Below are 14,301 nucleotides of genomic sequence, written 5' to 3' on the forward strand. Positions count from 1 at the left end.
GTACAGACTAAGTCCTTGTTTTCTCATTGCCTGTTGATCAAATAAATAAGCACACAGCACTTTCTGAAAGTTTGCTGGCTTTTGATCCAGTCCAGTGAAAGGCAACAATGTCCACCATACACAGGAAATGTCCAAGGAAAGCAATCTAGAGTCACATTGGCACACCTGGGCTGTGGCAAGGCCAAGCAGGCTCTAACTAGATACCTGCAGTCTTAAAAGAAAATTGATGCTTCAAAGGCAAAGGCCAGGCCCTACGTAACCCTGCTGCTCAGCTGTCACATCTGGTCTGATCTTTCCTAGTGGGATGCTGATGAACAGGCATTTAACACAACTGTGAAGCAACTGCTGTCACGCCTGCCAAAGCAAAGATACCTCAAACTCGTCTGCGATGAAATTTATAACATCAAAGTTGAAAAGAAGTAAGTTATAGCAGGTTTCATGTGGTTAAAATTTAGGGAAGGGTCTGAGTGAATGAATATCATGGATTAACAGTCAAGGAGTCCTAGACTGAAATCACAGTGAGGACCTTGTCAATAACACTGTGGGCCTTATGTAACCATCAAGGTATTATGTATGTGATATGTGGAGACATGGGGTTCATGCCACTTTTCTCTTCACCATTTCTTTTTGAGACAAGGTCTCTGTGAACCTGAACCTTATCAATGAGCTAGGCTAACTGGCACACATCTCCACTCTGTCCAAGGCTGCACTTTCACACACCACTCTGCCCAGCTTTCTAACACTGGTTCTAGGGATCCAAACTCAGTGCTTGCTTGGCATGTATTTAACAAATGAGCCAGCTCCCAAGCCTCAGAAAACGTTTCCACAACTAAGCCAGGGATGACGGCACACAACTATAATCCTGGCACTTGGGATGCAGAGATCAGGAATCCAAGGTCATCCTCCACCTGATAAGCAAGTTTGAAGCCTGTCTGGGTTACATGATAACCCCGTCACCAAAAAAAAAAAAAAATATATATATATATGACTGCCTTTGCTGTATATGTCAAAATGTCAATCATTTATGTCACTGTTAACTTAAAAGACAGTAAGGAAGTTGGTGGTGAATGGCAGTTTCCTCATCAGAACTTAATTGCAAACTGTCAATCACAGCTCCAGGAAAGCTTATACACTTTCTACTGATCATTCTCCCATCTTACTTTTAATTAAAGCAAAGCTTTTAAACTATTTTATCCCACTAAGTCTGTCATCATCTGCATGTCCTTTTCTTCTGCAGGGTGTCGGTGCTGTTCCTGTACAGCTACAGAGATGACTACTACAGAATCCTATTCTGACCCTAAAGAACTGTTGCTGTATTGTTCAAATGGACAGGGACGTATACTGGAATAATGGAATGTTGTGCATTCAGTTCATTTTAACTTGAAATTCTAAGAAGCTGTCCTACAAAGCTGAGCTTTGTCGGTTTTGCCTGTGTGTTGTAAATTTACCTTTTTGATATAATAAATGTTTTCATATGTATCTGCTGTTATCCAGCTGCAGTTCTGCCAATACTAGAGGTTGTGGAGCTGGAGAAGAAAACAAGCTTGTCTTCCTTTGATCCTAAACACTAAGCACATAAAAATGTCCTAACAATTACATCCTCCTAGTAGATAAAAAGGCACAGAGATCAAAAACTCATCCCTTGTAATGGGCAGAACAGGGCCTCACTATGCATCCCAGGCTGGTCTCAAACTCAGCCTGCCTCCAGACCACTGAGATCACAGGCTATGTCACCATGCCAGGCAGAATCTTTATTCTTGATGATTCTCTAGTATTTTCCTAACGTCATTAAGCAAACTGCTGTTTGGCTATGAGAACTCAGACTGGCTGAAGGAATTATGAGACAAGGTCCAGTAGGGTTGCTTGCTGCCAAACCCAATAACCTGAGTTCAATCCCAGACACGTGGTACAAGAGAACCGATCATACAAGATGCTGCTATGGCACGGAGCAAATGTGCAAGACATACAAACTAACTAAATGTAATTTTATCTTAAATTATACAGCCACGACAAACAACCCACCTGTAGGATAACAACTTTAATAAACTGTTACAGTAATCTCAAAGACAAGGCAAAAATCACTGAGTAATTGTACCAACTAGAGTTGGTAGTTATTGTCAGAAATAGGGTAGGAGGAGAAGCTGCTTAGCATGGAGATTAATGATGACTCTTCAAAGATGACTTCTAAGAGGATCCAGCCATACAGGGCAAACCTAAAACTGGCTTCTTACCACAACTAGCCTATGGCCACCCCAACCCTTCTCTTAACGGACCCTCCCGTGAAAACAGTTACATAGAGAGGTACTGAAAGCAACAAACAGGAAAACTGCACTTGTGCAGCTGACTGGTAGTGGCCACTCCTGTCACTGTGCTGGTTTGCTCTTCTTACTCTTGTTCTTCTTGTCCCTCTTCTTCAGCCCGTCCATGTTGGCTCTCAGTAGATTTGAATAGGCCTGAAAGCCAGAACATGGCCTTAGCAAGAAAAGGTACAAACTGGGGAAGCAGGTGGCGTTCCACATGGACTTAGGAGCAGCTGGCAACTGGTGTAGCACGGAAAGTATCCACTCCAGCAGCTCCCGAGACACACTCCACAAGGAGCTGCAGGCTTCCAACTCTTCAAGCAAAGAGGGAGCACTGTAGGCAACTTCCTACTCAACAATGTAGAGCATATCTGAGGGTTAGTTTGAAAGAACTCTTAAAAATGGAAAGGAATCAAGGCCAGCCTGCTCTACAGTAAGGTCCAGGACAGCCAGGGCTACACAGAGAAACCCTGTCTCAGAAAACAAAACAAAACAAAAAAAAAAAAAGAGGAAGCAAAACCCTCTGTTGAACAGTATTCATAAAATAAAGAGCCTGAGCACACGGCTCCCCTCGGGAGGAATGAGGAGCACAAGGAAATGGAACTTACCATCTGGAACTTATTCACTTCTTTGGAACTCACCTGGAAAGGGAGAAAGATACCTCTTTATAGATCTAGACACCGCCTATTTCACCCAAGAAAAGTCTCAAAATGTTCCATCAAGACAACACTGAGGCTGAGCATGTGGTGCACAAATACCCTTTGGATCTCTCACTCTAGAGACAGAAGCAGACAGATCTCTGAGTTCTAAGCCAGCCTGGTCTATACAGTGATTTGTAGGACTGCACAGAGACCTTGTTTCAAAAAGAAAAAAAGACAACTACCTAATCTTTAAAGACTGATTCCCACCGTCAGGTCCCAATGTACTCATGGCTGTCTTCCACCCTAACCTGCTCTCAAGAACAGCAGCCCTATGCCTTCTTCCACATGAAATCTGCAGCATGATCAGAAGGCAAGAGTGGTTTCCCACCAAGCTCGCCTCTGTGAAATCCCTTAGACAAACCCACGGACAATCCCAGCCCCACAGTTGTGAGAGATGGGAAGATTGTATGGTAACCCAATCCTTAATTTAAGGTTTTAAAAAAAAAAAATTCTTATACAGACTCTAAGTGATATCAGAAAACCTGTTAGCATTCACCTTCTTATGCAAAATACAGTAAAAGCACTCCCTCAGATGAGCATAAGATGGCTCTGGCCTGGAGTCCCAGCACTCAGAAGGATTGGCCTGGACAGTAACAAACCCCAGGCCTGCCTGGGCTTGATAAGCAAGGACCTGTCTCAAAAGAATAACTTTGTCTCCTATTGATTCAGACTGATATATAAGCACAATTCAAACTGACATAAAAGAAATAGTACCTAGAGAAACATGCTTAGTTTCACACTGACAGCCAACCATAACAGCAATGTAACCCTGCTTTATTCTTAAAAGTCTTCTCAAGATAGCAACTACTGTTTGCAGTTTCCCGAGTATCCTGCGATTACAGGCTCTCTATAGAATTAAGATGCATTCAGTGTAAATCCAGGGAATCTTTCTGCTCTGCATATTCACCTTTCCATAAAAAGACCATGGTTCTTGACTATATATCCTCTGTAAGGCCAAGCCTAATCTGTTTGTTAAATGAACCACAAAAATGTGAGGAAAGTCATGTTAAAAATAATCATCTGATTCCCAGAAACTGTGCACTGAAGGACCAGCACAGAAAGAAAATACACTCATTCTTCACAGCAACTACTGGGATAATGGACCCATAGACTCATTTCCACAGAAATTCCACAACAAGCATTTGGTCTCTACTTTGTTTAAACAGTTTATTGTTGATAATTTGGCCTACAAAAATAGTAGCTGGGATGGTGGTACACACCTAGGATTCAACACTTTGAAGATAGAGGCAACAGTGTCAGGAGTTCAAGACAATGTGAGCTACATAATGAACCTAAGTAAGTTATGTTGAGACCTCATCTCAACCAAACAGCTCCTTCCACCAAAAAGAAGCAAAAGTAGATCCTGATCCCAAACAGGCCTGGGAGTGACAGGCCAAAACGAAAGGGAAGGGGGACCTGGACCTAATCCAGACATGCCCCTCGGTCAGCGTTTTACAGTCCAGGGGGCAGGGTGATGGCTTAACAAGATGAAGAGCCTGGCCTGAATTCCATCTCCAACGGCATCACTGTCATCTGTCTCAGTTGATAAGACACCCTAATAACTCAGCACAGGCTGGAGCTCCTGCTGTGATCTTCCTAAATCACAAGTTCAGGGTCTGCCTGAGGATGCTTTTAAACACTATTTTAATTTTTTTAAATCCATTCTACTGGCTAGCACTGACACAGATTGCTCCTGTACCTTGGCTATTTGAGGAAAAAAGTGATTTTTTTTTTTTTTTTTTTGAGTCAGCCGGGCCAACCCAAAAGAAAACAAAGCACGAAGAAAAGACTCCAGCTCACCACGGTGCTGATCTTCCTTTTCCCATCCGTGGCTCTTAACAGACACTTGTTTTCAGCGGGCTCGAGGCCCTCTACAGAACTCTTCCGTGGAATGGGTTTGGTGCGACCATCATCTGTGTTTAAAAAAAAAAAAAAAACACCCAGGTAAACACCACCACAGGCGTAGCTTCTGGGTCCAAAGTGGAAATCTGAATATAGTAGGGAAGAGCTTCCACCATCACTCCCAAAAACTCACCACACCCGCCATCATTTACGACATGGCCAAAACTAGGAGCTCGATAAACACCGGGACCCCAAGGCATATTCTACCTCACAATGGAGCAGGGGCTGGGCTGCCTGACAGTGGGCGTCTGATACACTTAGGACCCCACTGTCACAGTGAGTGGGTTGCCGGCGCCGCACCAGCCACACTTCTAGCGCTGCCGCGGCTGTGAGCCCTGGAGGTGGCCGGTGCGATGAGGCCGGAGGCCAGGCTCCCCCTCCCAGCCATTCCGCGCGGCCCCGGAGGCTGCTTACACTTCTTCAGGGTGATGAACACGCTGCCCGACGACCGGCACTTCTGGAAGAGCCTGGTCAGCTCCGTCAGGAACTGCAACACAACACGCCCCCGTTAGGCAGCCTCCCAGTCCTCGCCCCGCCGCGTCACGGCCCTGGCCCGCCCGCAAAGGGAGAAACGCGACTCGAGCTGACCCCACTTGCTAGAGTCCGCGGCCCTCCGGGACGCCGGTACCTGCTCGCTCTCGAGCAACACCATCCTGGTCTCCCCGCAGGTTCCGCCTCCGTCAGCAGAAGGCTCTGGCGGTTACGACCGGAAGTCTCGCTTGCGCTGGGCGGGACTTCCCGCTTTAGCTGTCAGTCTTCCATCAATCCCAGCCTCGATCCGGTTGCCTTGCGCCTGCGCACTCGGCACCCCCTCCCCCTTCTATCCGGGATGAGGGATGACGCTTTAAGTGGTTGGACTGTTAAGTGGTTGGACTGTCTTGTCAAGCTTCACCCTAGGCTGTAGAAGGGAATGAGAGCAAAAGAAAAGCTGGATAGAAATATACAAGTCACCCAAGAGTCCTCTGCTTCCTCATTTTTCTTCACTGTAAAGGGTTTACTCGGTGTTTTCATTGGTATGACACTTGAGTGGTTGGTACATTTCATATAATGTTGCAGTGTATACTACAGACACATATAATACATAAAATATCCTGTCAAACATGTATGCACAAGATATGCATAATAGATTTATTCACTAGAGCCAGGTTGTGACTAACTGGGAACTCATTGGACTAGGCATGTTTGGTGAAGGTGCACAGCGCAACAATACAGCAGGCTCACAGGATAATCAAAGCCTGCACACAGTTGGCAGTGTGTCTTGGAGACAGTGGGACTGTCGCACTAACCAGGTTACCACTACACAAGTACCACTTAGCAGCAGGGTAGAGCTCTGGGAACTGAGATCTTCCCCCAGACCACCTCAACACAACTGTACTAACCACAGGTCAGATGAGAAGTGTGTGGTCTCCATGAAAACCCTGCTGCAGCCTGGACAGGGAAGGGTTAGGACACTGGGAAGACTTTAGAACTGCAGCTCCTCTGGATTCCCCAGAGGGTATCTGCACTCTTCTTCAGGTGGGCCTTTTCCTCAGGAGTCAGTGTCACCTTCACAACATCCGAGATTCCCTTTTGTCCCAGGATACACAGGACACTGAGGAAGACATCATTGTTGATCCCGTAGAGACCCTTAATCATGGTGGAAATGGGATGTACCTGCCTAAGGTTCTTCTTTATGCTCCTCGCCAAGTCTGCCACTGAGAGGCCAAAGGCCCAGGATGTGTAACCTTTCAGCTCCATCACCTCATATGCACTGTCAACCACCTGCTTGTGGACCTCCTTCCACTGCTCCTTATCCCCAGCAGTGCCCATGTCTGGGTTCAGACTCAGGGAGACGCCGGCAATGTTCACACCACTCCACACAGGCCCACTGGAGTCACCATGCTCTCCCAGGACCCACCCGTGACAGCTCAGCGGGTGAACTCTCAGCCTTTCCCCCATCAGGTAATGGAAACGAGCTGAATCCGGATTGCAACCACTTCCAATAACTCGGCTTTAGGGAAAGCCACTGATTTTCCAAGCCACGTAGGTCAAGATGTCCACGTGGATTTGAGACAATAAGCAGCTTGCACTGTGGACTGTACTTCACAATGTTCGGAATGATGAACTTGAAGATGTTCACGTTTCACTGGACCACATTGAGTCGGCTCTCTCCCTCTTGCTGACGGGCTCCCGCTGTGACAATGACCAGCTTGGAGTTTGCAGTCACACTATAGTCTTTGCCAGAGACAATCTGTGGTGTTCTGAGGAAAAGACTGCCATGCTGGAGATCCATCATCTCCCTGTTGACCTTGTCTTCCATGATATCAATAAGGGTGAGTTCATCTGCCAAGTCCTTCATTAAGATACTGGTGACACAAGCCATGCCAACAGCACCAACCCCAACAACTGTAATCTTGTTGGGGGGGGGGGGTAGGGGAGGCTGTTCTTCCTTAACTAGATTCACAATCAGCTGGTCCTTGAGGGTTGCCATCTTGGACTTTAAGTATTTTGGGACCGCTAGTGCAGGATGGGGTGGCGACGGGCGAGTAGCAGCGTGACCGGAGCTCTGTGTCAGTGGCTCTAGCACCCACTTTCCTCATTTTTAAGGTGAAGATAACAGTACCCCTTTCACAATATGGCTGTGGAGAGCAGATAAGTTTGTATATCTTATACAAACAGTGCTAACTAAGCTTCAGCCATTTGTCTTAATCACTGTTCGATTGCTATGAAGAGACACCATGACCAAGAACTCAAATAAAAGCATCTACCTGGGGGTTTGCTTAGTGTGTTATCATTGAAGGGACTCTGGCCAGCTCAGCTGTGGCAAGCATGGCTCTGGCAGCCCTGGACCTTCTATTTCCTCTGCCTTGCTAAAAATTTACATTCCTAAAGCTAGCCACCAAGAGCTGTTCCTTATTTGGTCATTTCCTTCTCCTGCGGCTGACTACTAAGGTCCAGATATCAAAGTATTAAAGTTCAGCAACCAAAAGCCCCCTTTGGCTTACCTAATTAACACGCCTAATTAAAATTAAGCACCTCACCCTAATGCTAAATTTTCCATTCTACCTTTATAAAGTGCCATTTGCCTATGGGCCATGTCTGTCTCTTCTGTATACAGAGCCAGTCCTTTGTTCTAATCCAGAACAAACACCCCTCCTCCTCTCCCTTGTTTCCTTCCCCTTCTCCCATATCCTCTATCCCCCCTTCCCCCATTTGGTTGTTTGGTTGGGTTGTTTGTTTGTTTGAGACAGGGTTTCTCTGTATAGCTTTAACTGTCCTAGAACTCTCTCGGTAGACAAGGCTGGCCTCAAAACTCACAGATCTGCCTGCCTCTGCCTCACAAGTGTTGGAATTAAAGGCATGTGCCACTGTTGCCTTTGTCTTTTATTCCCTGCTCTCTCTCCCTCTGGGACAAATAAACCTTTGCACTGAGAACTTGGTCCTGGGTCCTGGTCTGATACTTTGGCTGCATGCATGCAAACATGGTGATGGAGAACTGAGAGATCTATATCCTTAGGCAGAGGGGTTAGGGCCAGGCATTTTGAAACCTCACAGCCCACCTCTAGCCATCTCTAGTGACACACTTCTTCCAACATGCCAAATCCACCTCTTAATCTTTCTAATCCTTCCCAAATATTGCCACTCCCCGGTGACCAAACATTGAAATATCTGAGCCTATGGGGGTCATTCTTCTTTCCTCCACACTGTTGTTTCCATTGTATTTCCAAATAATGAGTGTTTATTTATGCAGTCCTGAAAGTCAGGCCTTGTGAATGCTAGGCAAATAAGTACTTTACCACTGAGCCATATCCCAAGTCACACATTAGAGGTGACCTCCTCTAAGCAGGCTGGTGGCCCTGAAGGCCAAACCCCATCTCTAGCAAGAATGACAAAATATCCAATCCAATTCAACCTCCAGATTCAGTTAGGAGGTCGGAGTTTTAGGAACTGCTCTGTTGAGAGCCAACTTTAACACTGGACCTGTGTAAGGACAAATATTCAACCTAGCAACAGGGTTTTGGTGAATACTAGTCAGCCTGTGCCAGGAACTTTTAGGGTCTAGAGATACAGCACGTAAGACACACTAAGGTCGGGCTGAAGAGATGGCTTCAGTGGTTAAGAGCACTGGCTGCTCTTCCAGAGATCCTGAGTTCAATTCCCAGCAACCATTTGGTGGCTCACAACCATCTGTAATGGGATCTGACGCCCTCTTCTCGTGTGTCTGAAGATAGCTGTAGATTTATATTAACTCAATACGTGATTGGACAGGAAGAAGAGGTGGGAAAGAGGAGAGGAAACAGAAGAGGAGGAGTCAGGGAGTAAAATGGAAGAGGAGGAGTCAGAGGAGGAGAAGGAGAGGAACTAAAGGGGAAGAGGAGGACTGTTAAGGGCAAGTGATAAGGGATCTCCTAGGAAGGTAGTAGAGAGTGTAGTGGTAAATCTGCCCAATATAGATGTGCAGCTTGTGTTTCTAATCACTGAGTTGTGTTTCATTGAATGGGTTTGTTTGGGTTGAAGAAGATATTGTAACAAATTGGCGATTTGGATTGAAGAGGATATGGCAACAGAAAGCCACACTGTTTTTTTTTTTTTTTTTTTTTTTTTTTTTTTTTTTTAAGTCACTTTTTAAAAAGACACATTAAGGCTTCCTTGGCCCTGCTTATAGAAGGTAGGGAGGAATCAACAACCAGCAAAAGTGAGTAGCTGAGCCTCAGAAAACAAACACTGTGAAGACAACTAGGCGGGGTCGCAGGGCAGTGAGGGACATCTTCTAAATGGTTGTCAGGGGAGTTTCCCTGAAGAGGATGACTGTGAGCCGAAAGACAGAGGGACTAAACACCCAAAATTCCAGAGATACAGTGTTTCAGACCAAAGGAATGTCTAGAGCAAAGATCCTAAAGAGGAAACCAGATGCTCTGTTAAGAAAGGTCATTGGTGTGTGAGTATGTGTGATTGTATGTTTGTGTGTGTGTTGTAGTGAGATTATTGGTTTATTTAAAAACATCGAGATATAAAAATGTGTTTTTGTTTTGATCCCAGATTGTGCACAGTAGTTGATTGTGATTTGCCTTGTGCTGTAACAGTAGCGTGACTTTGCCAGCAGCAGATGCTTTCTGTGAGTGAGTGAGTGATGTTTGGAAATCTGGTCACTTCTCAGAGGCTATATAAATGATAGCACCCCAATAGAAGAAGGGGTCAGGTGGCAGGTTGATGATTGGTTGCTGTTGGCTGTGGTTTGTCAAGTAGTTCTGTGTGAAGAGACAAAAGAAATTAGATAACCTAAGGGGTTGCCCCAAGGAAGTCAACACCCATAATCAGCAGGAAGTAGTCTAACAATATTGCTTTCCCCTTTTCCCCTTTCTTCTCTTCTACCCAGTGTTAGGGGGTTGAAAGGGTGCAGAAGGGTGGAAAAAGGGAACCCACAAGAGATGTGCAGCTCAGACTTAACCCTGCTTAAGAATCTCCATTCAAATAAATCCCAGACCTTGACTCCACTACAGAAAACAAGTTCAGCTCAGAGTTAGACTGACAGAGTGAAGTACTGGCAGAAGTTAAAGTAGAGGTGAGAGTGTATCCATGCCTTAGATCTAATAACTGGGCTAGAAGTAGAAGAGGGACACAAGAGGAAGTCAAGGGAAGCAGAGTGCACAGCCCAAGGTGTGTACTAAGTATAGAGAGAAAGAGGAGGAGAGATGTAGACATCTTTACAATGAAATTGTGTGTGTGTGTGTGTGTGTGAGAGAGAGAGAGAGAGAGAGAGAGAGATTTGTGACTTTTTAATTACACCATTCAAAATATATAATTTATAAGATTTATTTAAAGATTAACAAAGATTAATAATACTGCCAGAACATAGTTCCATCATCATTGAAGGAAGTCAGGACAGGGACTCAAAGAAGGCTGAAATCTGGAGGTGGGAGCTGGTGCAGAAGTCATGGAGGGGTGCTGTTTACTGGCTTGCTCAACCTGCTTTCTTATAGAATCCAGGACCACCATCCTAGGGATGGCACTACCCACAGTGGGCTGGGCCCTCACCCATTGGTCATACTAATTGACAAAATGTCTTACAACTGAATCTCATGAAGACATTTCCTCAACTGAAGTTATCCTTTCTGATAACTCTAGTTTGTGTCAAGTTGACACACAAAACCAACTAGTACATCCAGCCTTGGCCACATGGGGCAATCTTTGAGAGAGAGAGAGAGAGAGAGAGAGAGAGAGAGAGAGAGAGAGAGAGAGAGAGAACTATGTATGGTGATACATACTTTTAATCCCAGCATGCACAAGACAAAGAGTCAGATCTCTGAGTTAGATGCCAGCCTAATCTATGAAGCAAGTTTGGCCAGCAAAAGGCCACATAATTAGACTTTGTCTCAAACAAATAAATAGGAGGAAAGTGGGAGCCCAAGTTAGGGGATTGTGCTAGCTTCGCATTGCTTCCATAACAAGCCCCCAAATCTAGCTTTATACAACACACATTTACTCTTTTACCTCTCAGGGGCTGCTCAAGGGATGGTTTGGTGGCTGAGAGCACTTGCTGCTCTTGCAAAAACCAATGTGTTTAGAGATCTGGATTCCATATGGAAGCGCCCAGGAAGAATTTGTTTCTTAACCGTCTAGATGCTATTTACATTCCTTGGCTTGTGGCCTCTTCTTCAAATCACTACAAGCTCCATGTTTATATGGCTACATCTACAACCGGCCATAATTAATGGTCTTGCCTTTTTCCCCCCCACAAAAGCAGTTTTTATGTGAGGCAAAGAGGGATCTGACCCAGAGGATTACAGTCCTAAGGGTTTACAACTTAAACTGTTAGTGGCGATACCTGAGCTTCGCTGTGTTAAACGTTCTCCAGGTGGGTAAGAAGAAAGACCAAGAAAGGCTGGAAGAAACACCTCAGCTACTAATACTGTTCTCCAGTCTTATGTCCAACTAACAAACCCTCACTGTCTGGTCTGCAAGGTGCCACCGGTGCAGACATGGGCCACGTGACACTTAAAAGGACAGATGAGGCAGGAAGAACAGGTTCACATCGCTTGGGGAAGAGCAACATCCGAAGCTTCAGACTTCTGCATGGAAAGGGCCATCCTTGTATTTGGCATAGTTCCCGAAGGCACATACCCTCCACCCATTTCCTGTTGTGGCTGAGTAGAGGGGTCTCACTGTCTGAGTCAAAAACCTTAAAGTTCTCAGCAACAGGTGCTGGTGTCACAGGCTTGGGGAGTGACACCAAGTTCCTTTTTGTGGGGTACCAGCTTTAGCACCCAAGCTTTAGTTTCACTCTACTTGGCTGTAGTTGCCTCAATCTTGGGGTCCTCTGGGAGAGACGGGTCTTTAGGCTTGGCCCAGGCCTGTCAGGGTCACCACAATGCCTTTTGGGATAGCAGTACTGAGTCAACGTCTCCTGAGTTAGGTATGGGTGGCACTCGATCTGAAGATCCACCAGTTTCTATGTTAAACCAGGTTTGCTTGAGAGCCTCTCAATCTGAAGAGGGTTGAAGTCAGAGACACCAATTGCTTTTACTAAACCTTCATGCTCTAGCTGATCTGTGGCTGTCCAAGTGGCCCCCAAAAATCAGTGTCCCTAAAAATCACGTTTCCTGATGCATCCAGTGGGAAATAATTGGGCCCAGGCTTAAACCTGCTGGTCAGTGAATAAGGGAGAGGTCCAGGTGATGGTCACTGTCTTAGTCAGGGTTTCTATTCCTGCACAAACATCATGACCAAGAAGCAAGTTGGAGAGGAAAGGGTTTATCCAGCTTGCACTTCCACATTGCTGTTCATCACCAAAAGAACTCAGGACTGGAACTCAAGCAGGTCAGGAGGCCATGGAGGGATGTCACTTACTGGCTTGCTTCCCCTGGCTTGCTCAGCCTGCTTTCTTATAGAACCCAGGTCTACCAGCCCAGGGATGGCGCCACCCACAATCGGCTGGGCCCTCCCCCCTTGATCACTAGTTGAGAAAATGCCTTACAGCTGGATCTCATGGAGGCATTTCCTCAACTGAGGCTCCTTTCTCTGTGATGACTCCAGCTTGTGTCAAGTTGACACAAAACCAACCGGTACTGTCACTGAGTGTCTTCTGGCAAGCTCCTTTCACCATGTTCCTGTCATGGACTATAAACCACAGCTTGCTGCTGCTGAAGAACTCCTGAGCTTCCCTACCTGCCCCTCGTGTGTCTCTGGGAGGACCACTCCCACTGCCTCCTCATTCTGCTACGCCTGGGCACAGTCAGTGTGGAGCTACCCAATGTCAATGTCAACCGTCAGAGCCTCAGTCACTTGGCCAAGAGGGGACTTCTGGGTACCCAGACCCAGAGCAGGCCAGATGGCTGGCCATGACTGCTGTATGTTACACACCCTAGCCCAAAACTGTGGTCCTGCCTTCTTAAGAGGAGCACATGGAAAGTATGATGAAAAACCTAGGCATGTGCTGGAGAGATGGCTCAGCAGTTAAGAACATCTGTTGCTCTTGCAGAGGACCTGGGTTCGGTTCCCTGCACCCAGATGGCAGCTCACAATTGTCAGTAACTCCAGTTCAAGGGATCCAACATCCTCATCTGGCTTCTGAGGACCCCAGGCAACCCCAGGTGACCATATGAGTGGTCACCATATACATGCAGACAAAATACTTATACGTATAAACAAAAATAAATCTCTTTTAAAAAAAAAAAATGTAGAAGCCTCGTCAGAGCCAGCCCTGAGGGACACCATGTGAACAGGCATGTTCTCACTTTGACAAAATACACCAACCCTTGACTTGCTTTGGATTTTAAAAACATTGCAAAACTATATATATGTACATATGTATACATGTAATATGGGTACACACACACCTAGGAAAACAAGTTACTTTTATTCTTATAATTCAAGTTTCCTCTCTGAAAAGTAAGACAGCACTGAAGCTACCTCGTGGCTGCCGAAAGGCCTACAGTTCCCCAGACGTATAGCCCATCACCAGCAGCCATTTGCTTTCCGACTGTTCTAATCGAGCAGGATGTCTGCCCCACCGAACAAAGTGTGAAACCATCTCAAGATGCATCAGGGCATGAAGCTGTCATACAGGGGGAAACTGCCAGCCAAAAAATGGCCAAAGGAAGCCACCAAAGAGATCACAAATCAACCAAGATCTGCAGGTTGGCTGGAGCTCAGGGTCTACTTTGGATTGTGTATTCCTTTGTATGAATCTTGTTTGTCTCATGGTTTTCTCAAGGGAGCAGGAATGGAGACAGAATCTCTTGTAGCCCAAGCCAGTCTGGAATTCCTTAAGTGTGGAGGATGGCCTTGAACTTTTAACTCCTGCTTCTAACGTGTCTGTGTGTGTGTGTGTGTGTGTGTGTGTGTGTGTGTGTGTGTGTAAGGTGAGGATTGTTCGTTTTCTTCTTTGAATTTCTTCCACTTTCATCCCTGTCATTTTG

At 45.9% G+C, this 14,301-nt stretch overlaps 2 protein-coding genes and 1 pseudogene across 5 annotated transcripts in view; 1 reads left to right on the forward strand and 2 right to left on the reverse strand.

Annotated features, from left to right (window-relative positions):
- EIF2AK4 (eukaryotic translation initiation factor 2 alpha kinase 4) overlaps positions 1-1,473 on the forward strand; it is a 79,637-nt gene extending 78,164 nt beyond the window's left edge. For all 3 annotated transcript variants that reach the window (XM_080931117.1, XM_080931118.1, XM_080931119.1), the window contains 2 exons: positions 301-419; positions 1,238-1,473. In XM_080931117.1, the coding sequence (XP_080787243.1) occupies positions 301-419; positions 1,238-1,295 (177 nt within the window). In that variant the 3' untranslated portion in view covers positions 1,296-1,473. The remainder of the gene's footprint in view (positions 1-300; positions 420-1,237) is intronic.
- A 550-nt stretch (positions 1,474-2,023) lies between these two features.
- Positions 2,024-5,599, reverse strand: SRP14 (signal recognition particle 14). Its single transcript, XM_080931685.1, has 5 exons — positions 5,532-5,599; positions 5,318-5,390; positions 4,802-4,914; positions 2,909-2,941; positions 2,024-2,453 (listed from the first exon to the last, which is right to left on the reverse strand). The coding sequence occupies exons 1-5, from the start codon at positions 5,553-5,555 to the stop codon at positions 2,364-2,366; spliced, it is 333 nt and encodes a 110-aa protein (XP_080787811.1). The 5' UTR covers positions 5,556-5,599; the 3' UTR covers positions 2,024-2,363.
- An 832-nt stretch (positions 5,600-6,431) lies between these two features.
- Positions 6,432-7,373, reverse strand: LOC308431840 (L-lactate dehydrogenase A chain-like; annotated as a pseudogene). The gene has a single exon. The product of its transcript is annotated as an L-lactate dehydrogenase A chain-like (transcript).
- Between the last annotated feature and the right edge of the window lie 6,928 nt (positions 7,374-14,301).

This window comes from Micromys minutus (genome assembly GCF_963924665.1).
Source record: "Micromys minutus genome assembly, chromosome: 17".
NCBI classification, from domain to species: Eukaryota; Metazoa; Chordata; class Mammalia; order Rodentia; family Muridae; genus Micromys; species Micromys minutus.

What these genes read in the sequence shown, in the direction of transcription:
- SRP14 (XM_080931685.1), bottom strand. Translation starts at nt 5,555, where the DNA reads ATGGTGTTGCTCGAGAGCGAGCAG. An exon ending in TGTTGCTCGAGAGCGAGCAG is followed by an intron (nt 5,391 to 5,531) that starts GTACCGGCGTCC and finishes GTTGTGTTGCAG; the next exon opens with TTCCTGACGGAGCTGACCAG. An exon ending in GTTCATCACCCTGAAGAAGT is followed by an intron (nt 4,915 to 5,317) that starts GTAAGCAGCCTC and finishes TTTTAAACACAG; the next exon opens with ATGATGGTCGCACCAAACCC.